Source organism: Xiphophorus couchianus, chromosome 14 (genome assembly GCF_001444195.1).
Source record: "Xiphophorus couchianus chromosome 14, X_couchianus-1.0, whole genome shotgun sequence".
Taxonomy (NCBI): Eukaryota; Metazoa; Chordata; class Actinopteri; order Cyprinodontiformes; family Poeciliidae; genus Xiphophorus; species Xiphophorus couchianus.
This window is the reverse complement of record NC_040241.1, coordinates 15,879,362-15,906,389: the sequence shown is the minus strand read 5'-3', so window position 1 is coordinate 15,906,389 and position 27,028 is coordinate 15,879,362. Positions and strand designations below refer to the sequence as shown.

Sequence of the window (27,028 nt, the reverse complement as noted above, 5' to 3'; positions counted from 1 at the left end):
AGTATTTAAATGTACAAAGTTTATACAAGCACAGCCCTAATATCTGCAGCTGTGATTGCAGCAACAAGCTTTTTTGACATAGATTCAAGATATGCATCCTTTTCTGTCCACTTCACAATTATTCAATACTTTGTGTTGGTCTTTCAAACAAAATCCCAGCAAAATGCCAAAAAGATTTTTGTTTGTTACATGGAACATGATTCAGTTCGAGAGTTACCAATGCGGAACGTAAGCGTTGCAATTCAGGTTTTTAAAAAAATCATACAATGTAGCAGATGGGATTTTCACTTGGAGATGAAAGTTCAAAGTGAAAGAGCTCATTACTGGGAGCAGCGTATTTGACTGACGATGCGTCTCTTCTCTCGTAGGCCAGGCCTCGCCTGCAAAGGGGAGGCAGCTCTGCTTCTCTGCACAACAGTTTGATGAGAAACAGCATTTTCCAACTGATGATTCACACACTGGACCCTTTAAGTGAAGGTAAGGTAACTTGTGCAACAGAAGCAAAAAATTCTAACTGTGAGGAACAGACGTAATATGAATCGATATGGTCAGACTGAGGGAGCCTGGCATGTGTCGTCAATCTTGACCTTTGCTCTTGAAATTACTTCCAATAAACTGTTTGAAGTACACAACTTGCACTAAGAACACAACTTGTTTGCTTATAAGTCTTTCCCAGCTGTTTCGATCATGCAGACAACTGGTCCATTTGGAGGCACTGGTTCAGAGTGGATGAGGCTGGTAGCACTAGTGGTGGCTCATTTACTATGTGGTTTGCATTTGATTTGGACAACAGAGATTTAGATTTTTTAAAAACCGCTATATTTTCTTCAGGCCAACGCAACAACCAATCAGAACAACGTGATCGCAGCTCTCCAAGTATTTGTTTGGAACGCTTTTGAGTGCGAACCTGCCACCACTCTGAGTGACATCTGGAAGATTTGATCGAGCAGCTAATTCAACCAAACCACATTCCAAAAAATACAATATTTTGATCAGGAGCCTTACACAAAGGGATTGGCATGTGCTTCACTTCAAGAAAGGCAGAAGTGACGCACACATCCAAATTGCACATGCAGAGGGATTGCTGAGGGTTAAATAGAGTTTTTCAGGTTGAAGTTCAAATGCAAAATTCAGAAAGGATCCTGGATTGGTACTTAATAAGAAAAAAGACAACCAACAGCTCATTTGTAAACCAAATGAGCTGGTCTTTGAGTGAAAGACTTTCACATTTTGGATTTTGTAAACAGTATACAGTGGCTGTTCAAAATCACTTTGCAAAATGACAACAGCCACATGCCACATGTGTAGAATTGTGGAGTTGTTTCATAAATTGGTTACCTTGCTCTGTCAGGGCTCATAATCTGACTGGCATGATCATCTTTATTCTGATCCAGATTCAGATTTCTACCACTTTTGCTGCTGTGGATAACGTAGCACATACTAATAACTACTTCACAGAACCCCACTCCAAAACAACAAACAAGAAAACAAAAACTAAACTTTCACTGTAATCCTCTTTTCAGCTGTGTAAGTTTGGAGTTGTCCGGAGTTGTAAAGCCCTTTCTGTACGACTACAGTTAACCTCACAATCCTGCCAACAAAGAGCAGCACCAACTGTTCTAAGAAATTGTCAAATGAACATAATTCCACAAGAGCCTTATTTACCTCCTGCAAATCCATCAAACCTCAAAAAAGACCAGTGAAGTCCCTGTGTTGTGTATGTCGAGAGTGATTTATTACACTTGTTCTACAGCACAGCTCAGGTGGTAGGTAGATCATTTGCCTTTAATCCAAGATGATTGCCTATTAGCTCAGCTAAGGAAACAGCAAAACAGCAGTGTCAGACCTCTGGGGGAGGGAATAAATATGTTGATATTTTGGTAGAGGTGCTGTGTCATCTTATTCGTATCCCACCATGAAAAGATGAGGGATGAAATGAGAAACATTATCTTTATTTAGAACAGACAGTATGCACAGATTTTGCAGGCTTGTATCTTCTAATAGAGCTTGGGACATAGAGACCTGCTGTCCACCATACAAAAACATTTATAGTCCTTGATGAACCCTGGACTTATGTGTCTCTGGGGAGTTTATGTGGCAGATTAATACAAAGTAGTGTATATTTATAAAGTGGAAGGAAAATGATACATAGAAATATTATAATTTTTTTTTTTAAATGTTATAAAATGTGATTTCTGCCATTTGAAACAAGCCACATTTGGGGGCACAGTGGAAGTAGATGTTCTTTTAAAAATAAAATTTTTTTAGCCAAGTGAAAAATGCTATAAATTTGACGAAACTTGAACTATTTTGAAAAGCAAAAAATGAAAGTAGCTGGGAAATCATAAACCAAAACACCTGTGATTGTGACTGCTTCAAATGATAGTTTTACAATCTATTAACTATACAATCATTTTCAGTTTTATTTATAAAAGAATTCAAAACCATGTATTGTTTCCCCTCCTGCTCACATTTATACTCTGTCACGGAAAATCCCAATAGAACACAAATAGGTTTGTGGTTGTAATATAACAAACGTTCAAGTACTATAAGGTACTGTGTATTGTTGGCACGGTTACAGCATTCACCGTTCTTAGCATGACAGCATAACGTAATACCTGACTGGATAAACGGCAAAAACAATCATAAACCAAAGTCATTAGACCGCAGAGTTCTCCCGTGGGTACATGGAATCACATTAGCAGATATTTAATGAGTAGTGAGAAGGCACTTAAGCTTTACTCCAAGAAACTTTGCTTCTTGGAAATCCAAAATATGTCATGACTCATCTTCTGAGTGATTTACAAGCAATAAAGATGGGCTTTTGAATCATGCATCTGTATGCATCTCTGCTAGGAATACAAGGCAAACTGTGCCCTTGTGCATTCATCATTTCAGTATCATGAATAAATATCACTTATGGATATTTGCAGAATGTTATGCTTTGTGCAGATTTTTATATTCAATCCAATCTCCATCGGGGTTTCTATCATTAAAAGTGAACTGCTTTTGGTTTCAGTCCCTGTTAAACATTGCGCTATTCAGGTTTTAAATTAAGTGCCTGTGAGCTGATGAATAACTAAAGACTTTTAACAGGAGATTCAGTATGAATGCAGAACAAATCCTTCCAGACTTGACTGACGGGTCTTTTGCCAAACAAATGACTGGAAGTGAATGCACAGAAACATCAAGTACAGTGTGACACGACGTGCACAATGAATAAATTACTCAAGAGAACAAAAGCAACACCTAAGGCTTCGGCTCACTTGGATGTATTAATTAGGTATTTCCATGTAGTACTTTGGGAAGATTTCTCATACTCCAGAGGACGTATAAAAATGATATCAGTCTTTTACATAAATATGTTGCTTTAAAATTCACCTTGTAAAGTGTGCAGATGACATTTGGGGCATTTATTGAGTTGATGGTGGCACATTTTACCGATTTTCATGAAGTAAAAGACAATTTTGCTGATGAGTTCACAGCATGACATCCCATAAACAAGCGTATTCATCAAAGATGGAGACCGTGCTGCTTGTCCTTGTCTGTTCTCGGCCTTTAAGAGCAGTTTATCAGGGCTGCAGAGAGCTAGCAGGACTCAATCCATTCATTTTTTATAGGCCTCTCTCAAAATAAGCTGTCTGTGCCTCCATGCTGAACGAACGTCTGAGGTTGTCTCTCCGGTTCTCGGAAATGCTTTTCCTCTTGTTAGATTTTTAGAGAGGGGTTAGTTAGCATAATTGTGTTGCATGCATAGGCGTGTGTGCCCGTGTGTGAGCATGTGCAGTTTTGTCTTTCGTGATTTTAGGTTCATAATTTCTCAGCCCTTTACCTTCTGCTGACACCAGTGGATCTGGGCTCTGGAGCCGCAGTCATGTGGCCAGTGTGTATCTGGGATATTTTTTCTTTCTTAGAAGAATCAAAGCCACACATTTAATACAACATGCAATACTGTGCAAAAGTCTTGAATCCCTCCTTTTTTCATATTCACATTATATATATAATAAACCAGACTTTTTGGGTCCTAGTAAAATGGCTCTGAAAAGCAGATTTTAGGGATTTCTAGTATTTTTGTTAGAAAAAGTTTTTTCTTGGCTGCTTTTTCACTCGTTTTATGTTTGGTACCTGACCATATCAGAAATTTTGTTTGTTATATTCACTTTTGTCTGATCTATTAATTCTTAAAACATTTTTTAGCACTTACTACACAGTAAATTGTGTCAGCCAAGTATAAAGACTGGTTAGAAAATGAGTGAAAATGCTTTAAAGAAAAGCTCTAGCAGAGCTTCAGAAAGCTGATGGAGATTAGCTTAAAGATACTCTGAGTTTCTCCGATTTATTGCCAGTTTACCTTATCTAATTGTACGAATGGGCACACTTCGGTTTTATTGTTCTTAATGACTGAAATGTACTTTTATTATTATTTAACTTATCTGAATAATAATCCCATTTTATGCTGTAAATATTTCATACATACATCCACGCATTCAGGTCCTTGCGAATTAAAAGATTGCTCTAGATATAAAACATATTCATTATCACATATGCTGAATAGCTACATCTAATGCATCAAACAGTACCAAATCATAATTTGGAACATAAGCACAGCATTTAAATGAACCAATGGTAAAAAATGGTTGAAACAGCTGAAGTAACAGTTCAGTTTGTTATGCAAGTGTAGGCATGTTTGGGATAAGCAGATGGCAAAAGTGTGCGTGTGTGGGTCTGTTTGTAAGACATTTAGTTACTTGTAATTTTGTCCAAAGTTTGAATTCGTGTGTGTTTTTTGAGAATTTTTTGATGTTCAAGGTAGAAAAAAAGAAATCAGGACATACAAGGGATATCACTTTTCTTTCACTTTTTGAGCTGAATCACTACGACAAGTTCACCTTTATGATAATAATATAGTTTATGGAGATGCACCTTGACATATTTCATATTTTGTAAGACATCAGAAAGAGTGGTTCCTTACTTCTAATTTAACTTTCTATGCCCAGATGTAATAATTATTTCTCTAAGTTTGCCTCATTTCATTGAACTACTAACATAGAAAATGGTTTGTTGACCCTTTTACAATATTTCTCATCTTGAAATATTGCCCGATAACTATTCAGTTCTCGCTTTCTCACTGAAGATCACCTGGATTTATCATGTCTGTTTCTGTTTTCTTCTTATTTCTCTTTCTTTTACTGTCCCCTCAGAATTTGCTGACTCTGGTGAGTTACTCCTCTAATTTCTGTGTCCCTTCTTCCCCGTCCTCTTCCTCCTCCTCCTCCTCCTCTCTTCCCACCCCTCGTATATGCCAACAGCAGATATGTTTGTTCTCATTCCAACATCTGGGAAGCCGCTCTTATCCGACGTGCTCTCTTATGTATACATGTCCTTAACGCCTCTGTGGTGTATGTCAGCTCTCTCCCTTAAATATGCCATTCTCTTCTGTGGATGCTTTCTGCTTGGAAACCCCCTCTGTGATCATTTCTGCATTGTTTTCCCCCCTGCCCATCGTTCCCGATCCTCTCTCTCCTCTTTTAAATTCGCGAATGCTTTAGCTTTTCGTCAATGTTTTCTGTGTGGAACTCCAGTTTGAAGAAGATGGCGTGTCGGTTCCTTTATCTTGCCATTAGTATATAAACGCATGCAATTTTTCTTGAATCCTTGTCATCAGAACTTAAAGTCAATAAGAGCTCAACAGAGAAATCAGTCATTTTTATTCCCTAAGTTTCTTTTTTTTTTAAAATTAAACTGTCATTGACTCACATTCACCTAATCCTGACGGTTTCTGTGTTTACTCAGCATCAAATCCTTTGCCCATCTGTTTGTCTTGTGCTCCTCTGAATTCAAATGTATTTTAGTGTTGTGACATACTTGAGATCTGCTTGGAAGAAGAAAAAAAAACGTAGTAATGGACTGGGACAGTTTGTTTCAAGCTCTAATATGAAGTTCTTCCATCCATATGCAGCTACAAACAAAATCACTCAGGAACGCCATTAAATATTGAATGGCACAGAGATATTGGGAGTGAGCGGGGAGGGCTGTTGCTCAGTCGACCGTCTGAGACGAGACTCTTAAAAACCCCACTCAGGATTCAGGCGGCATTCCTGAATTTGCTTTAAGCTCTTCGATAAGATTTATCACACAGGTTGACATATGCTCATTCTAGTTATTAAGGTCACATTTGATGTTGCGGATCATACCTAATAGTAAAGGTAAGCTGGAAATGGAATAAGTTGACTTGGATTATATTTGGGTGGAGTTTAGGTGGGGTGTTTCATATATGCTGGACAGGCCTGAAAGGATAACTGGATGTGAAATGGGAGGAGGAGAATGTAAGGATTCAAGGTGGAGCAGATACACAATCAGATGCTTTCATATAGTCAGCTGCTCTCTGTTGTAAAAACAATACTTTATCGCTCTAGTTAAATATAGTAGCAACAGTCCAAAACCAGTCCCCGAATGTTCAGTTCTGACCGCATGCGGAGAACTTTCACAACAAATTCAAACTTCTGCATCCACTTATTGGTTTTCTAAAAATCATTGAAGTTGTATAATCATTGCATGCTAGAAAAAGAAAGATTAAAACGAATCAATAAAAGCTCCAAATTAAAAAAGTCAGCTTGTCCATCCTGACTATAGGTTAACTTCTGGCCAGAACTGCAGATGAAACTAAATGCATGTTTTACAGATAGAAAGAGAAAGAAAATGTAATTTAACGTGCTGTTTGCTTTAAATATCCACCAACTCACAGCCCTGTTGTGTGTGCAGCATTATTGCTGTGGCTCAGACTGTTCAGTCACTCTTCAGTTGATTGCTATCTCACTGAGATAGACAAGAAAGATTACTCACCCTGCCACAGTGACCTTGCGCATCTTTGTTGATGTCAGGTCTTTTTTTCTTTTTTTTTATCGAGCGCAGGTCACACCAAGCTCGTCAGTGGTCCGAGTAGAGACCAGAGAAGGTCATCTGTGTAAACCATGATGCACACTTATTGGCACACAAACTGCTTACAGAGTAAGCTGGTGGCACGAAAGAGGGCATAGCTTTCCAGTTTCCTTGGAAACCTTAGATGCTAATCAAAGGACGTCCAATTAGCTCTTCATTTTGCATTCATCCACACAAATAATATTGAGAAAATAATAATTTTCTCTTAAATTTTACAACCATAAATAGAAAGGAGGTAACGCTTCACACACCAGCAGTTGTGTGTGATTGGTGACCCAGGGCCACATTGATCACACAGTTCAATATTGCACTCACTGTCACTGACCCCCTGGGCAATGGAAATGCATTTTCCATTTCTACAAATATAACACATTGACTTTTTTTTTTTTTACTTTAATGTTGTATTAACACAACACAACTCTTCCATGGTTAATAGCAGTAGAGAACATAGTATAACATCACATTGATGGTAGATGTTTCCAGATAGGACTTAGATATTCTACACTCAGTGCAGTCTGTAAAGTACAGTGCAAAGATTTTAAGCCACTCATAATTTTATTTTTTACATATTTTTAGTCAGTTGTTGAATAAGCCTCCTGAAGGTATTTTATTATTGGTTTTCTTTGGATTCTTGCTACTTTTTAATGCATTTTCCCCCAATCCTTGTATCTGACCTTGACAGCTTACAGTGCAGTGTGTGCTTAAAAATGTGAGAAGTCAACAAATGGAGAGCAAAAGCAGTTGAAGAAGTTTTTACACTCATTTAAGGAGGTTTTAGTTTCTCTGATAAAGAGTTAATGCACTTGGAGGAGATGGAAACACATTTGCCAAATTAGTTCTGACGTAGCGAACCTTCCCATTCCAGGGTGGGTTTGTGCCTTACCATAGGCACGAAACTCAGATCAATTTTGTGATCCATGTTCGTTTGCAATCTTAAGGACCTGAGGTATATTTTGTCCGGAGCTTCCAGAAATTTGATGGGAATATCAGAATTGAGACAGGAAGTGACAAAGTAAAACACATCCGCTTTGGGGTAAAATATTGCAAAAAAAAAAACTGCCAATGTTTGGAGCGCAAAAATGCAGAAAAAATGAAAGAGTGAAACAATGGTTTGCTTAGCTTTCTGTTTACTGTCAGACCAGTTTGTTTTTACATTACTGGGATTTCCGGGGTACATACTCTCACGTGAATACTCACTCTGCCTGGTGGTGCGTTGAAAATTCAGATGCAGACGGTGTGCTTTGGGCCTAACCCTCTGTTGGAATTTCAAATTGCTTTAATTGTGTTAGAAAAAAATGCTCAAAGTTCAACTTGGGTAGCTGTTTTCTCTCAGCAATAATGCAAATGTGTGTTTTCCCTAAAAGCTTTTCCACTTTTTTAGATAAATAATTTATGTCTTTCTTATGGATCCTATCTTTCAAAAGAAGTTTTGCTCCACTTCATGTAAAGTTGATAACTAATCACATTTCCAGTGTGTTATGTAATTGGGCTCAGCCAGCCATCGCATCATCTGTCAATCCATCGTTCTTGTTATCAAACCACATACCCACACATGCTAGACCTCGCAGCCAGCCTAGACCGCTTGGGTGATATAATCAATGTTAAAAGCCTTTTTGCTTTTGCACAGACTGTGAATCCCCTGACTCTCCAGCCCCCAGCACACAATCTGGACACGTACACACACTCACTCTCACGCTTGGCTCACCCACGGTTTGGAGGTCACGTCACAAGGACAAGAGTTTGGTTTGTAAACAACAACAAACCTGGCTGTCTTTCCACACTTGCACAGGATGAACACGACGCTGTGTGAAGGCAGTAATTTTGCTTTGAAGTAACTGGGCTCAGTTACAGAATTCACTTTGCTGTGAATTTAAATAGAAATCATCTAATCAAATGAGATTCAAGCACTTTTCTATAAGTGCAGCAGAAGAGCGAGGCATGTTGCAGTGAGACACATTTTCATCACATTTTCATCTCATTAGACTGATTTTTCAGAACTGCCAAGTCTTCTATGCAGCATGAGATTTTTGCTATAATTTCATCACTAGAGCAGAGCGGCTGCGCGCTCAATATGATAAATATCAGTGATAAGTTTTTGCTGCAACACTTTTCTATGTATAGCATTATCTGCATGTAAAGGAATTTATAGTCTTTTTGCAATGACAATCTTGTGTAGGAAGATTAAGCCAAGTCAAATTATTTCAAGGTTATGAGACTGATTGGTTTTTAATAGATAGTGAGCATCTGTCAAAAACCAATCAGCCTCATAACTTATTGATTTTCAACCAGGAATAGGTGAACTGCTACCTACAGGCTTGTGAACGGGTTCTTGGGAAAAAAAACAACAAAGTCCACAATATTCATGTCAGATTGTAGTCCTCACCTCTGGTCATGAAATATGGATCATGTTCAAAGGAAGAGATAAATGATACTAAGGAGACTGTTACTGTGGCCATACATGCAGTGTTATCTACTCGCTTATGGAACAAGCTTGCAAGTCAATTTGTGCAATTCCACTTCTGTCTCTTTCTGAAGAGATGAACAACATCTGCAGCAACAGCTCCTCTGTTTACCAAACTTGTTGGACATGGAGAAGTCTATCAGTTCTGGCTTACGTTTTTGTAATTTCTGGACTCAGCTCAGGTCCTTAATAGTCTGAGCGTCTGAGGGAGGAAACATCACGAGAGCCTATTCAGCCAAACAGAAAAAGATTTTTGCACTCTGATAGATGTGTTACGTTAGACTCAACTGGTTTTAGATTGAAAAGAGATTTAAAAAAATGACAATGAGGTTGTTTAATATCACTTTTACGCATATCATTCTATATTCAATGTTTAACACATTATTCAATTTCAGAGCTCTCTTATTTTTGAGATTAAACAAAAAAAAGTTTGTTCATGCTAGAGAGATTTTGCTTGTAAAGGTAAACATTCAGTAAACACATTTTTTAGCATAACAATGACAAGGTCACCTGCTTGTCATTTTTTGGAGATCTCGGGAGACGAGCTCCATGGACAAAGCTGCTGTGTTTTTGAGCACTACGCTCGTAAAAAAATGGATTAAAACAAAAAACACAAAGTCAGATAAAAACTGTAGGTGAAAGAAATAAAGTTTAATAGGTAAAGAGACTGAAATTTATTGCTAAGTTTAAAACAGCATAATGAAAAGAACATATTAAAAATGGTTTGGCTAAAATAGTTATGAGATATTTCAGGCCTGTTATGGTTAGTCCTCAGTGACCTAGAATAATTTTTGCATCCCTCCTGCTCTTTCTCTCAGACCATTTACAAAGTATAACAACAACAAATATAATTTAGTCTTTTAAATGTTGTTAATGGGGTTTATGCCATTTTTTTCTCTAAATGCTTATTAACTTTAGGGCATTCTGAGTGCACAGTTCTTTTAAAAGCTGATTATTATAATATTTAGGGCAGTGGGTACACCTTCTCCTATTTCTAAAGGTTTTTCTTGTTATTATATCAGTTTGGTTTGATTTGGCAAGGCCTTATGAGAATGTTCCTGCTTTCTGCCCATTTTGTAAATTATTATTTTCAAAGACATTTGATATTTAGGCTAAGTCTTTTATAGGATAATACATACTTTTTATTTATTTCTACTTACGGATACATTCACTGCATATATACCTGCACCCAAACTGAAACATGATTAAATGTTCTTCGTGAAGTTGCACTTTGACTTCAAGTTTTTTTCTTTTGTAGAAAAGAAAACCTTTTCGCTTGTGGCGTACTGATGAACTGATGAAACCAGGAGTCTTATGTCGCAGGGAGAAAGATTGCTGGATAGAAAACAAATGAGAGATTATTGAAGGGATGCAGCTGGGAGGGAATCATGTGGCTGAGAAATGAGGGAGGCTGAGCAATAAAAATGACACAAGGAGAACACCGTGAGCACAGGAATAACATAAATAATATCTAGTACATATAAATCCACAAGAAACACTAACAAAAGTTAAAGCTTATCCATTTGGGGAGCTGCAAACTTTAGCCAAGCTTGAAAGTTTCTGTTGTGAAACCGGGTCTAGCAGTTTGCAGTTGTTGGTTGAGCGTTGATGGTTCCCATATCAGTTTCCTTTTTGTGAGGGTAATAATTTGGGTTTTCTTCCATCCCCTGACGCATTTGGATATTTTTCTTGTAATTGTGTTATTGTGTTATTTAGAAAGTAGTCTGGATTGCTCAATAAACCTTTCGAACTTGTTTAAATGTGCAGCTCTTCAGAGACTTTCAGTGAAACACTTTAACTATACCATTCTGCTGAGTTACAGTCAATCAAGTGGCAGCTGTCAAACAAAACCCTTATTTGTGTCAGCAAATCAACAACGATTGATTCTCACTCAATTGTTGTTAATAATGAGAAATTAATAGGGTTTTCCTTGTGAAAAGACACTTTAGAAATTTTTCAACCACAAAAACAAATATTTAAGTCAGTGTGTGATGCTGTGTTTTTGAATCTTTCAGAGGAGGAGCTCATGGTGTGCTTAAGGATCATTGCATCAGTCTAAGATGGTTGGAGATTCAGAAGCTTCTAGTGGAGAGCAGAACTGAGTGATTGTTTTTTTTTTTTTTTGTTATCCAAGGCCAGAGAAAGCAAATCAGTCTAAAGCAATCACTCTATCATTTCAATTTTTGACTGTAGGTGTAAAATCCCTTCTCTGATATGATTGGTTAATTTTACTGCAAATGGAACAAGTTGCACATTTCTACTTTTGTCTTGTGTGTCAACAAAGTATTTTCCCAAAAATCTGGGATCATCAAGATGATATTTTGGAAATGTGACACTGGCCTCTGTTCTTAGTGACCAGCAGTGGTTTTTGTCCATTTTGCTTCTTATGTTGAATCTTGATCACTGACTTTTACCTGTTTTGCACTGAACGCAGTTCTGGGTTCTTTTGTGACATCCTGCATGAATCTCCATTGCTCCCTTAAAGTGGTTTTGGTAGACTAGCACCTTCTTTGACAATTAACCACTGTTTCATGCTTTCTCCATTCGTAGGTCATGGATGACTCTATGATTTGCTGTAGTCCCAAAACCATATAAATGACTTTGTAAACTTTCCCGGACTAATAAATAAATGCCTTTTTTCTGATCTTGCATTCGTTTTGAAATTCAGAGAATCGTGTTGCTTTTTGAGATTTTTGGCCTACTTCATGTTGTCAGTCAGGTTCTATTTAAGGTATTTCTTAAGTTTTCCTGTGAGGTAGTAATCAGGTATAGCTAATGAAGCAAAAAATGTTGGTAATTCATAACTTTACAGACCCAGGTAGGTTAAAAAAAACTATGTTATTCATTTTATATTTACTCTGGTTATCTTTGTATGATAGTAGAAGTTGCTTGACAAACTTTAATGTGACCAATATGCAAAATCATGAGAAATCTGTAAGGAGGCATACTTTTTTTTGGCAATGTATGTCTCTTTTTGTGCAGTTCTATGTTGTGTATTTATTCTCTTGCAAAGTATTGGACTAAAACATGACCATTTACAAGGAATATATTTAGTCATCATATTCTCAGTAATGTCCTTGTGGTCTAAATTTAACAGGCAGTTCAGGACTAAACATAAGCTACAGCTAGATTCTGTTTTAGATTGTGCTTTCTGCTCAGTGGGAAGTCAAACAGTGAAGCGGTCTGTGTTGTGTATGATAGGTTTTTTATGCTCCTTAGCTTTTGTTTTATTTATATTCAGAACCTTTGCAGTCATGACCACCAGCTGGTAGCGGTGGGATCTCTGTTTTAAGACTCTGCACTGTACATGCCGTTGGTTTGCTGTCTATTAAATGATTTTCTGTCCTAACAGATGTACTCAGGCAGTAGTTTATTCTTGTGTGCATCATCAAATGAGCACACAACCCGAAACGCTGTGCTGGGAGACAAGTGAACATATTTATAGTTGGAACAGAACAGCTCCAAGCTGTGAGATGCTTTTTTCCTTTCTTTTTTTTTTTTTTTTTACTTCTGAGGCAAAGAGCAACGTGGGAGGCAGGAGCTTGTGTTCTCCTGCTTCACATTCAGCTGTTGCTGCAGATTTGTGTTCCTGGCTAATTCATCATGCAGATGTGCTGACCGTCCTGGTCCCTGTGGCACGGAGAACTGCTTCAGTAAGGGAATCAAATTAGCCATTGTGGTTTCATTGTTGAAATAAAACGCTGACTCACGAGGTTTTATTTGGAAAAGGGTCACATACAGAGGAGAGGAGGACTCATCTTTTTTCTGTGGTTGTTGCATGTTGACCTGATATGTTTTACATCCTCGTTCAGTCTGTTTGTTTTTAATTTACTGTTTTAAGTGTCATAATTTCATCCCACTCTTTTTTCATTATTTTTTTTTATATACACTTTCTATCTAAGTACACTCTGCCACTGGGAGGCTCTCCTTCTGACCGAGTCACTGTGAGGGTCCAGAGTATTTTTTATACAATTCAATCTTTGTTTTGCACTTATGCAGCGATGACTCAGAGAGATTTTTCTTCTTTCTGTTGTCACGTCTTGTGTCTTGTGTGAGTGTTTTGCACAGTACGTGATCTACGTTGAGCCAAGCGGACCTGTGCTGTTCTGTCATGTTCACTATTTCCCTTTTCTTTGTGTGTCCGTTGCCTTACCCTGTGTCTTTTGCTGTGATGTTGTAGAGCTTGGGACTTATGGGAAACTAAAATATTATCACTCAATGACTGAGGAAGGTAAGCCCAAAAGTTTTCACTATTTTCCTTGTGTAATTCAGCTGTCGTCATCCCCTCTTGGTTTTGTCTCTCTCCTCCTCATCTTCTCATGATGAATCAGCACTTTTCCACCCTCTTTTTGTGTTCTTGCTCGTGACACACATTTTGCATTGTTTTGTTTTTCAGTTTGACAACAATCTCTGAGATTTCACTGACATAAGTGCAAATCATGGTGTCCATGCCATTTTTAAAATTTTCCTTTTAAGTTTGCTTTTTTTTTTTATTTAAAGCTTTGTTGTCACTATCCAAAAAATATATGTGTTTTCCTGTGAGGTGTTTTCGTTTTATTTTTTAGCTGTGTAAAACCAAAGAGTCCTATGTTTTTCACAGTGCTTTGCAAATGTATTCATTTACATTTTGCCATGTTACAACCACAGATTTTAATGTAATTCATTAAGATTTTATTGGACAAACCAACAAAAAAAATTCTTCTTCCTAGTGTAAGTCTCTTGCAACTCTATACTTAGTAGGCCATCATTTCAATGCAAATAAAGCTACAATCTTTCCTTGTAGAGAGTGAGATGTTTGTCCATTTTTTTTAAAAGACCTCAAATTCAATCAGGCTAAATGCCGATTATCTGTGAACATCACATTTCAAGTCTTGCCACAAATTCTCAGTTGGATTGTAAAGCTTACAGTTGCACAGTAATATGCAGTATTACTTTTCAGCTAAACCTAAAAGTTACATTTTCAGCAACTCTCCTCTGACCAAAAACTTACTGGCACATTTTTGTTGTGTCTCCTAGAGCAGTGGTTTCAAACTCATTTTCATTTTGGGCCACACCTAGATCCAAGATGTTCTCAAAGGTCTGGTTGTGGAAGAACAAAGTAGATAAAACCCATTAAGAAATTTCAAAAATATGAATAAATATCTGTCTCTACATTGAGTGAATTCTTGACATTAAGCAATATTTAAGAACTTTTCACATTGATTAAATTTGACGGTATACAGATAAAATCTGTAAAAAGCGATGGCAGGCTGAGTTTGACAAATGTGCCCTGGAGGTCCTGTGTCAGAGTTTTAGACTTTTAATAGTTTTCTTTTAGTCATCTCAAGGCATCAAATCGTTATGCAGATTTGTGCTGTACAGAACAAATAGTCATTTGGTCAGAATTTTCCAAGAGCTGTGGATCTCTTTAGCTCCACCAGAGTTACTCTACCTCTCTTGGTATTCCTGATTAATTCGGCCTCTCAGTTTAGAACAATAATCTAATTTAACTCTGCTTCAGATTTCTCTACATTTTCCCTGACCTCTCTGCAGTGTTCCTACACCTCCGTGCTACTGTTTGCTCACGCTAACAAACCTCCCCAGGCTTTCACAGAAGAGCTCAATTCATAGTAAAATTGAATTACAGACAGAGGCACTGTAATATTAATAATGAAGATGTAATGTCTCAATTGAATTGGTTGTGTTGGATTTCATTTAGGACTAACAGAATAATGGGGCTGAATAAAAAAAAAAAAAGGCACATTTTATATTTTACCATAAAATGTCAAAATAGCCATAATTATTTATTTTGTAATTATGCAATACTTTCCGTTGGTCAAACAAAAGTATAATAAAAATGAATTAAAGTTTGTAGTTGCAACTGTAAAAAAATGTGGAAAATATCAAAGGCTGTGAATACTTTTGCAAGGAACCGTGATTTAATTCTGTGAATGTACTAAAATATCTGCTTCGCAGCCTGCTAAAACGTCAAGCGGACACATGCACGTTCATGTTCAGACTTCAAGAAACAAGAGATCTGTTTTTTTCCTCCATTGCTCTCGTTCGGTTTCTTTGTTTCTGTAACCCATCTGCGTTGCTGAGAAATACATCATCCACGCCTCAGCGCCCGCTTGGAGGGTTCACTTACACCAGCAGCGGGTGCGCACACCTGAGACGTACGTTGCTGAATTTGGCAAACCGGAGTGACTCATCCGCCTGCCGCTTACGTAACGAGTGGAGCTGACAGGGAAGCAGAGCGGCTGTGTCAGAGCCAGGCAGGCGGGGAAGGAATGGGCTTGGTTATTCTCAAAGACTCTTAAATATTCCACAAATTACAGTGCCCCTGTCTATAGTTCTTTCAGAATTCATTAATATACAAAAACACACTGAAGCAAGTCTGAAGTTATCGATAACAAGCTAGTCCTGTTTGCCTGTGAGAACATCTTCTTCATATATTTGCAACATCATTAAAAGCCGACGTCTCCATAAACCTTTTTCCATATTTTATTTTCTCTCAGGAAAGAGCTAGATGATCTATGCTAAATGGTAAACTGCTAAATGGTCTATGATTCCATAACACAAGTGAAATAAAAAGATACTAACTGGACGATGAATTGCACTTTCTCCATGGGTAGACCCTCAGTCATCTGCTTTACAGACATGCTCTTCATATTCACTCAACAGGACATTTAAAAGATAGAATCCTTAATAAGAGAGATGTCTTAGCATATTAGCATTAGCTAAAGTTGTTATTAAGCACTGTGGGAGAGATCCAAGACAAAAACTACTGTTGACCAAGACGAACATTTATCATTCCACTTTTTTTTTCTTCCAACAAACATATTGATGAACTCTTTGGAAGGTTTGTAACCCATTACTGGCATAAATGCAAAAAATGTTTTGAAAGCAGCACACCTTCACGCATGGCGGTGGTAGAACCAGTGCTTAATAACCAGGAGTTCTGCTGTTTAGCATGTGAATTTTATGTTCACATATACTTGGGTTATCCTGCAGAACAATGTTGAGAAGCAAACAACAAATCACCTCTGAATGGCTCCAAAATATATTTTTTGAAGGTTTTGGGCAGGTGCTGGGCAAACATTTATCCAATCACTGTTAAGATGAGAAGCTCTCAGTCAGGTTTATTAGAAATCTTGAGCAAGGTGAGATGAAACAAAGAGTCAGAACTGCTCTTTCAGAGAGTCGGCACTGACTCAGAGTTCTTTTTATACCCAAGGGAACATTTTATTCAATAATATTTATAAGACAAGCTAAAAATAAAACAAATAGCTTCTCAACAGGCTCCTGTGAGATTGGACTTCTGTTTGAAACTTGCAGCTCCAGATATAAACTTGGGCAGTTGACCTTAAAAGTGAGACTTCAAGAGAAGTCTATATTTTATGCAGAATAATTCAAATAAAGACGTGACATAAACCCTAAGTTCAGACAGTTATTAACCTTAAAAACCAAAGTTTAACACAGTCATAAGACTTTAGTGCAAAACAGTTATTTTTATTATCTAAGTAAACTCTGAACTGGACTCTGACATATATGCTGTGTCATGCCATTAACGCTTCAGAAACCATCCAATTTCATTGATTTCAAACAATTATGCAAAGAAGATGTCGAAAACTCCTCTGGAACTCCTGATGGTATTCGCCTCAGCCAAGGATGGCACAACAAGTTTTTAGATTTGGAGGCATTTCTTTTGTCTCCCGAGCGATCAGATTGGTTGGGACAGCTTTCCCCTCCCAAAATCATCTCATGAAAATTGCATTTTGAATTTGCTCAGATTAAAATGAGTCTACTGATCATAAATTTGGTTGGGTTCTCGAGTGTTTTCTGGCAGAAAGCATGTCTCGACGATGATTTCTCACCCACATTTTACACAAATTCACACTCGTTGTCAAACACAAAAGCAACTGAGAATAACCGCCTAAGGTGAGTGATGTCTGGGCTTTCAAACATGTGACGCCGTCTTGTGAAAATGTGGCGCGTGCCGTGTGTGCTCGTGTTGCTGTTTTGGCACGGGGAGGGTGCGAGGGGGTCGTGCTTTGCCAAACAACGACAGACGAGGTGAGAGAAAGATGGATGAGTGACGAGGAAGAGAAGCGATGCAGAGACGAGGAGTGAGAGAGAGAGGAAACGGGAGCAGAGGAGCAGCCAGCAACTTGGGGTTATTAATGATTTTGCCTGAAGGTCACAGACAGTGTCGACATGGCTGGGTGGAGTACATATTGACGCCTTACTGTGTCGAGCACTTACAAATCGGCCGTGCTGTCTGAAATAAAATAAATAAAAAATCTTTTGCATCGATTTTAGTGGTGGAAATCAGGCGTGGGGAGAACAGACATGCAGGGTCTGATATGCAGATATCCAGCTAAACATATACATGAAAGCACATGAATATTTACTTGTAGGTTTGCTCACTTGAAAACGTCCATCTCTTGCTAAGCACACAACCTTAAAAATTCAATTTATTGTCGGAAACATGCTCCACAAATTTTGATTCCACTCAGGTTTTTTTAGGGTGTCTGTATTAGTGTGTTCTGTTTTCTGGTTTTGTTGGGAATGAAACAGGATCTCCATGTTGATGTTGTATTTTTGAAGAACTTTGCTTTGTTTCCTCTTTCCTAAAGCTGATAAAGACTAAATGAGTCTGACCTCCAGAAGACGGATTTCTCTCTCGGCCTCCGTCTAGGATCAAGACATTGCAAATATCAACTATATATGATACTCCGCCTCATACTGACGCCATATTGTTCGAACACATTAGCACTGCTTACCTGTTTTTCCTGTGCTTCCTGAATGTGACCTACAGCTGGTCAACGTTGACAACGAAGGAGCGAAACTGAGCACATTAGAAGATGCGTTGCTTCGAATTTAATCTCAGTAAGTCTCCTCTTCTGTTTTTGTGCATGCAGGTAAATTTCGTGAGAAGGCATCTATCCTTCACAAGATCGCTAAAAAGAAATGCCAAGTGGAGGACAGCGAGAAGGCCAATGGAGTAGCAAGCCGTGCAGGTAACAACCTCGGCTGTTGCAAGAACACACATTAACTCGCTGTCCTTCTGAGAATGTCACTCGGTGATTCAGTGCTCCAAGGAGTATAGTGAGCGAACGTGAAGCTGGAACTAGCTGTACCCAGTCCACTAAAAATCCCATTTACAGATTTTATTGTTACTGAATCGCCCTACTTGCTGGTATATTAAACCAATTGTTGAAGTCAATCCACTGTTGCTTTGTAGGTTGGAATTTAAAACGTTTTGGGACTACCAGTCTAGATGAGGTATTTCTTCAAAATACCTCTGGTGTTTCATGCCTTAAAGTGACTTTTACATGCTGAAAAAAAGCGAATTCAGCCACCTAAAAGTATTTGTGCTAATAGGTCACAAGTAACTGAATGAAATTTCTCAATCTTACTTTCTTTACCTAATTTGGAGAACCTTAATTTGAGTACTTGTGACCTATACTTAAGGATGGCTCACCTGCTCTCTTTTTTAAGTGCAACCTTTAAAACAAACACAGACCACACTAAAAGATTAAAAATCAGCCACTACAGAGATTGTCATTGCAGGGTCATGAAGATGTGCTCTGGGGTGCATTAAAAATGTAATTCAGTTCCTACTACTCCTGAATTATGTGAAAGTTCGAGTAGATTGTTAATCAGAGAATTAAAATCAGGACTGGTCATGCAGCAAGATGAAACCCCATCATGTCCACACCAGGCCTGTCGCTCTCCAATTAATTATTGTAAAGCTTTTTGTGGGACAGCTGGTACGCACATCCCAGTTCGCCTGTTCCCTGGCTGCAAGTCAAAGGATCTCACCAAATGTCTGCAACTAACAATCCACCATCTCCACACTAACAAATACGGCCCCACGATTAGGCCCCGTTCACAAGGTGATACATACATGCAGGCGCCCACTAAAATAGGGCTCCTAGTTTGGCAACCGCAGCAGGTGTAGTTAGAACACACACCTCCAAATTGGGCAGTAGGAAGTTGTTGGGGGTTGTGAGTGCTTTAGACAACATTTAAAATGCTTAAAATGACTTCTACACCTTTATTAGAAAACAATGGTAATGATTTTAATATTGTTCAGACAGTCAGAGAATGAAGAAAAGAATATTTTTTTAAATAAATCTCATTTTGAGAATAAACAGCAGGCTTCAGAATTTTGGTGTGATCGACTTCTGTGGAAATAAATGTAAGATTTGTTTTTGTTTTTGACCACCCCAAAACAAAATGTCTTTGGGGTGGCTATACAAACGCTAGTTTATTATTAGTTTACTCTACCTTTTACAAAAATGTGCATGCTCTCGCTGAAACTTTACCCGACTTTTTGAGAACTTTGCTAAGATTTCCCCACTAAAATGATTAATGAGATCACAGCCGACGTTAAACAACCGTGACATTACCAAGGACAGCCAAATTGATCGCAAGTGTTGTCTTCAAGCAGTGTTTAAATCAATCACACTCACTGCCAAGAGTAATTCGGTTGTGCTTTATTTCCCCCCTCAAAGCGCACCGAACCAAGGAATAAAAAATAAACACAGGCCGACAGAGGCGCTTTCATGGCTTCGGTGTTGACAGAGCAGGAGAATCAAAGCAACATCAAAAACATAAATGTATGCTAACAGCGCTGCATTAGCATATTATCCTCTTAATCAACATGCAACACCGCTGGTCATAAGGGCAGTGTCAGGAATCTGATTTGTTAAGTTCAATCTCAAAAGTATCACCTGGTAATGTGGTGTGCCTAACGCAGTAACAGTTCCTTCATATCTCATTTTGATCTGCAAAATCACAATCCACACGTGGGGAAGGGGGAGGAGGGTAGTTGAGGTCATGTGCTGGGATATTGTCATATTAAGTCACATTATCTATCTGAGACTCATCCTAATTGTGTCACAACCACAGTTGGATTAAAGCAATTTCCACAGCAATTACAGTTTTATCATCTGATTACATGCCTTTAGGCTTTCTGTATTTTAGCGAGGGTTGTTAAACAAGTCCAGCCTCCAGTGAAATGGAGTCCTATGAGCCAAAGCAGACGGAATGAAGGTAGTGGCAGTCATGCACATGCCTGTCAGCACACAGAGAGCCGACTTGACTGGAGCCAAGTCTGTGCTTGTTGATTTCTAGTATTTAAGTTTCCACGTTTATTTTTTGAAGCTATTTCTGTTGCAAATTTCAACTGGGGCATTTGATGTGTGCAGGTGAAGGTGTAGTAGACATTGGAAATCAGAATCTGCAAAACGAACCCTCCTCTCTAATGTGAAGCTTTTGCTACATGTTTACTTAGAGAGGTCAGAGGTGATGAAAAATGTTCAAGATAAAAATTTTATTTTGGGAGGGATTGTAGCTATTATTTTCTGTCCATGGTAAATGTTATATCAGTTTAAAATATCAGGGTTTTTGATAGTTGAATAGAAAAGAAAGTTGTACATTTAAATTACCAGCTGTAAACAACAACAACCCCCCAACACGCCCTCCAATAAACTCTCTATTCTACTCTTCTATCACATAAAATCTAATGAAGTAAACTGTAAAATAGTAAATAAATGCATAAATAATAAACTAAATATTTACCAACATATGAGTTAAACAACAAAAACTTTAACATAAATTTACAGAGTAGATAACATTTGAATTCAGGAGCTAATATTAAATTAATTAAACCACATTAAGTGGTTTAATTTTCTTTAGGCTTATGAGTCTAGTTCAATAGCACAGCCCTCTGCCAAAGCTTGTATCCTGTATTCTGGGGAAAATGATTCATACTTTAAAAAAACAGAAAGTGTCAGGTGTTGGCTGAATGGTATTTGCATAATGCTTCTAATGAACAGGTGAAAAGTTAGGAAAAACAATATAACATTACTCCATCCACATTTTTAGCGTGAGCTTCTGTTTTTCCAAAGAACTCAATCATTGATGATCCATGTGTGTTTCCGTAGAAAAAAATCTTCCAAACAGCTCCAGCGTGGAAGTGGAGGTGACCCCACCTATGAACGGAACAGCAGGGCAAGAGGGAGAGACGGTAAGAAACCATTAAATGCAAACCAGCAACTTTTAGACTAAAGGCTGCACTTTAGGCAGCTGGATCGCTCTTTTGAAAGATAACAGATCTGCGAGACCAGTTCACAGTTACGGAGACATTTATGAATAGTTTATGCCTTTGATTTGTTCCTTTGTTCCTCTGTGAGTGTGAAAAGGTGGCACAGATTATGGCACAGGCCACTGCAGCTGATAATTTCCCAGCATGCACCCCTCCATTTGTGGTTGGACCTGCCAACGACCCGCCGCTTCCCACAGAGTTCTATAACCACAATCCTCGCTCACCTGCGGCTCGCCGCCGCTGGGTGCTCCAAGCGAGACCCCTTTGACGAACAGTCACACGCAGGAACGAACCTTCAGCAGGTTGTGCTGGCATTAAAAATGGCGGCGGGATGTAGCAACCCGCCGAGCGAGCAGACGGTCCTGGCACAGATGGGCAGCGATTCAAAGTCACATGTTTCGAAGAGAACAGACAACAGATGTGTTGGAATTTCTCCCTTTGTATCAGTAACTGTGAACATGAGCTAAACCACGAGGCAGTTTCAAACTTGGGGAAATCGCCTGGATTGACTTATTCATGTTTTTGGCATGAGACAGAAAATGATAATAAAATATATTGGAGTTCCAGATAATAACATTAAAAGATCATGCCATGAATCCAGGGGGGAATTTTACTGCCTCAATCCCTCAAGATTTAGAGCTTACATTTTAAATCGGAAAGCAGGATTTCATCTCTCTCGAAACTTGCAATGCTTGGATTCAAAACGTTTATGCAAAATTGATAGCATATCTGCGTTCATTATAGTCAATATCTACTAAACTCATCTTAAACCCATGCTCCTCTTTTTTTTTTAATACTGTTTTAGACTACATTTCATGTAGCAAAAATGTTTTAGCCTGGCACCCATGTTGATGATAAAGCCAGTTAAAATAGATAGATTTTTTTTTTTTTTTGCTAGGTTTAAATATGTTGGTTTAACTCACCTGATTCAGGCCAGCGTGGCTTTAGAGTCACAGTTAAAAAACACTTCAATGTAATGGAAAGACTTTATATGCTACAGATATTTTCAGTTATTTCTTACTGCAAACTTCGTCCGTAACATATTTTAATGTAGGTTGCATTTTCTGTTGACTCTGATATAGCTTGACTGAATTTTGGTCTAAATAACTTATTTCCATAAGAGCCCAGATGAACACTTTATGTACTATATTGGCACCTTTGTAAAATAAATTAATAATCTCAATGGACTTCTCTCCCAGAAACAGGTGGAATTTAGGCTTTTTATTTGTTTGCAACCTAAAAAGTGGGCAGATAAGCAGACAGCTTGGTTAATATGCCCCACTGTCTTCTTTTTAAATTACAAGATGTTGAACAGAAAATAAAAAGACATAGCAAGCAACACCAATACTCACTGGGACAAAAATCCCCTGGCCTATACTACTGATAACCCTCCTATATTCTGTTCCAGTATTTTCGACACACAAGGAATAAGAACGATTGAGGACAAAAACAGGAATGTTAGCAAGATAAACTGTAGTTAAAAACAACTTCAAAAATTGGATTCCGAGTTATGCCATATTAAAGTATTCCAACTTTAAAGGGGTCATTGGTACGGCTAGATAAACAGGATCTGCTTCATACTCATGGTATTTACTACAATTACTGTCTTATATAACTCTCATCAACTGTTGTCTAGACAATAAATCAACATCATTTTACCTCAATTCTGAATAATAACTACCTATGTTAATATTCTTTCTATTTCAGTAAGATGACCTTGTGTTTCAGAGTATTTTTAAAGCATGTAAACTGATTAGCAGCTTTACGTAAACTGGTTTCAGTAATACCCTCAGGTAAAATTACACATTTTATTTATCCTCTTTTGAATTATGTCAGTCAAGTACTGTTTTGAAGTGTAAAACATTATTGTTCTTTGCATGAAACGTGGCTACTGTACTGGTTTGGGAGACAGTTTTCTATTCTTGTGGAGACTAAAAATGCAAACTGGTGTGGGAGTCGCACTGAAGGATATCAGAGTACAAAACACGGTCATGTCTGTATCGATCCACTGCACTGCAAGTTATATTCACATTCTCCAGTAACGCTCTGGGTTAAAAATAGTAATAGAAAAAAAAACAAAGAGCCCTCTAGCTGTAAAAATATCTGCTTCTGTTAAAGAGAAAACAATCCCTCATCTTTCCGAATCACATAAAAGCCTCAGATTTAATTCCAAAGATGATTCCCTCAGGACTGGAGTGGTGAAGACTCCTTATTTGTGTGCATATACAAGAGCATTTCTCAGGTGGTGACTCACTGCCTTTGATAGACCTGGATGGTTATTGGCACGCCTAATTCTTACTTGCTGCTATTTTTAGACATCTGTCCCACAGTGCACCCGTCTGTGTCACCCAGGAAGTTACTGGAACCTGCTCACGCCATCATATGCCACCAGAGGCCCCGTCGTACTGATTGTTCCATTCCTCCTCTGAAGCCTTGGCAACAAGGAATAAGGGGATTGTTAAGGTCAAATTCAAACCTGTAGCAGACATGTTGTGCAGTTTCTTAATAAAACTCTTAGAGACCAATTTCTGCTATAACATACCGACATGTTTCCGACAATATAAGAAGATAAATGGGATCGAGAGTATGACTCACAGCAAAATCTCGTTCTATGTTTTGGATTTCTGACTGTCTTGATCACAAAGCAAAGAAGTTTGAGCATCCTGTGACTCGTCACATAAAAGGAATTCAGAGAAGTCCATGCAGCGTGTGTCATGACAGGATTTAATGCTAGATTTGCTTTTCCCTTTGAAGAAAATGAGGAGAATTTCATGTCTAAATGAAACATGTAAAAAACAAAACATCCAAGCCTTGATGAATGCTGTGAGAAAATGACTAAAAGTGTTGAAGTAAATCTGTTTTTACATAAATTGACATAAAAAAACAAAAACATTTCTGGTATCTCACCTTAATCCCACATAAGTACAGTATGTGCGTTCTGCAGAAAGGTCACTATATTTTGCCCGTTTCTTGTTACCTACAAGCTGAATCAACAAATACATCAGGTCTGATCGCTTACTTGCACTTTCTTTGAACAATTTTAGCCCGAGTAATGTTGGTCTAACACCAGGTGCCAAGAGCAAACGCTCACCTCCAGAAGAAAAAAGAAAAAGAAAAAAAAACACATTAGCCAAATGTCAGGCCACCCCTTGCATCTCTGTGGTGTCTGATAAAAGTCAGTCCCTTTAAGCACAGAGTTGGCAGTGTTACCAACTGAGGCACCACAAGGCAGGAAAGGCCCCCGAGGGGCTGGCATTTCAGAACCAGGCTAGAGTCGGGGGCACGAGCAACATGGGATGCTTTAGCTCACAAAGCATGTTAAGCAATAAATCCAAAAATATTCACGTTTGACAGGTAAAAGATGAAATTTGTAATGATTTGTAAAACCTGCGAGAGATGGCTGATTAGCACCCCTGGTAAGCTACCTGAATAAGTTCAACATTTATTGCAGTACCATAATCTCAAACAGATATTTTTATTTTACTTTCTATTTTTAGAAGAACTATTCTCAATTTGAGTACATTTATTAAATTTTTTAACAAATCCCTAATAAAAAATACCAGTTTTTTCTTTCTTTCTTTGTTTTTTTTTTTGGGTTGTTTGTTGATCAAGTCAAAAGTCCCACACTTGTTCACACCCTTGCTGGTAAAGACTAATTCTTTCATGGTGAGCAGAGGTGTCAAAACATCTGGAGAGAAATGGCTTAAAAAGACATCTTCAATTTATTTACTATTCATAAAGAGACTTATTAGGAGAAGTAGATTTTTGTTCAGCCATTTATCCTTTTTTTAATCTTAAGATTTTATGAGGAAGTTCTCTGTACTTTTTTTTTATAGGTAATTAGTGAGGTTCTGAAAATAATGAATTGTTTTTGTTGCATCTAACGATGAAGGTGCTTACTCATGGGAGCAGCTGGTGGAGCTTTCTGAAGAAGAACTAAAAAAAAAACAAAAGATGCTATGAAACATGGAGCATGAGCAAAACAGAGAACAAGATGGTTTAAATTTCAAACTTCACTTCATCCATCTTTGTCTGTGGCAAAATAAGGAATAAGTAGAAAAATTAGGAATTAATTGTTGTTTACTCCAAGTGTTCCTGGAGTTTAATCTGAATATTATTGAAAACTGACCAAATCTTCTACATTGGTGCATTAAAGTTGCCTGAAAAACTCTATCCCAATTCCGGTGGACTTGAGACAGATGCTTCTCTCTTTGCGTTTGTGGTCAACGTATTTCAGTTATTTTCTGTCTTTTATCTTCTCCTCCTAAATAATCTTCCATGCAGTAATATAAAATTCCCTTTGGGGATTATTTAGCACTTATTAAATTCAATCCAGACAACAATGCAGCCATCTGGATATGGAGAAGAGGTAGAGATGTGGATGCAGAACAGGAGAGAAGCGAGCGCTGCCTTTTGTTAGGCAGCTCTGATTACCTAGGTTACCGAGCGATGCTTAGCAGCTGTAGCTGTCACAGCAGGACGAACGTCACATGATTCATGATTAATGCCAAAGCCTTTTCCTTTTTCAAAGATTGCTGCTTTGCTCTGATGGTATGCAGAGCAGATCTAATTGAGAATGTTAAGGATTTCTTGAAGTAATTACAAACCACAATGCAGCAGCTGTTATCAGCAGGTGTTTTACTGTACATCCGGCTTCTCGTTGTTTTTATGCCTCGCCAACATCATTCACACAAGGGCAAAGAACAAGCTCTAGGTCATCCACATGTGCATGTGCGAACCCTCTCTCCGCTCGTCCCCGTGGTCCATTATCATCTCCTGTAATTGGATTCAAAGGAGAAGAGACAAATATCTGCTGCCAGAAGTGTCTACTGCTGCACCACTTCAGTTCAGAGGCAAGGCGAGCCTGTCAGTTAATAGAAAATATGATTTAGCTGCGGAGATGTTTTGTGGTAATCACCGACTCTCTGTGACTTACTTGGCATTCTGCCAGCGGGTCCGGTCAGACCCTCAGGGATCGGGGCTGCAAGGCCGACATCAGCAGTCAACGTTGGTGAGTCCCGCTGCTGAAAAAGAGCCTGTTGAGCGCAATCACCCAAATCGGTCATCAGGTTTGTGCGTCTTAAAGGGGTAGATCGGGATTGTTGTAGAGAAGTTTTAGGTTAGAAACATTTCACATGTGAGCCGCAAGATTCCTCTAATGGCGTATTATTTATTTTTATTTTTATTATTCCTTTATTTAATCAGGTAAACCCCGTTGAGATCTAGATCTCATTTTCAAGGGGGACCTGAAACAAACTTCACTCCCCGTCGGGGAATCGAACCCCGGTCTCCCGCGTGACAGGCGGGGATTATTAGTTGGTCGGAAGCTCAAGACTGTAGCTTGTCCAAGGGAAGCCAATACCCATGCAAACTTGCATCATGTTAAAGCAAATCAAAATTCAAAAATATCACACACATTTGTCCAAACAGTGTTTTAAAATGGCTAAGTTTGCATTAGGCAGCTATTTGTGCACCAATTGAAGATAATTTATACAGGAAATAGAGTTTGGAGTTGCACCATTAATGATTTA

At 38.3% G+C, this 27,028-nt stretch overlaps 1 protein-coding gene across 5 annotated transcripts in view; it reads left to right on the top strand.

Annotated features, from left to right (window-relative positions):
- Positions 1-27,028, top strand: part of LOC114157692 (sodium/potassium/calcium exchanger 2-like) — a 58,552-nt gene that overhangs the window by 24,115 nt on the left and 7,409 nt on the right. For 3 of the 5 annotated variants that reach the window (XM_028038816.1, XM_028038817.1, XM_028038818.1), the window contains 5 exons: positions 369-477; positions 5,202-5,216; positions 13,581-13,631; positions 18,304-18,402; positions 21,337-21,419. In XM_028038816.1, the coding sequence (XP_027894617.1) occupies positions 369-477; positions 5,202-5,216; positions 13,581-13,631; positions 18,304-18,402; positions 21,337-21,419 (357 nt within the window). The remainder of the gene's footprint in view (positions 1-368; positions 478-5,201; positions 5,217-13,580; positions 13,632-18,303; positions 18,403-21,336; positions 21,420-27,028) is intronic. The other 2 variants (XM_028038819.1, XM_028038820.1) reach the window with 2 other exon arrangements.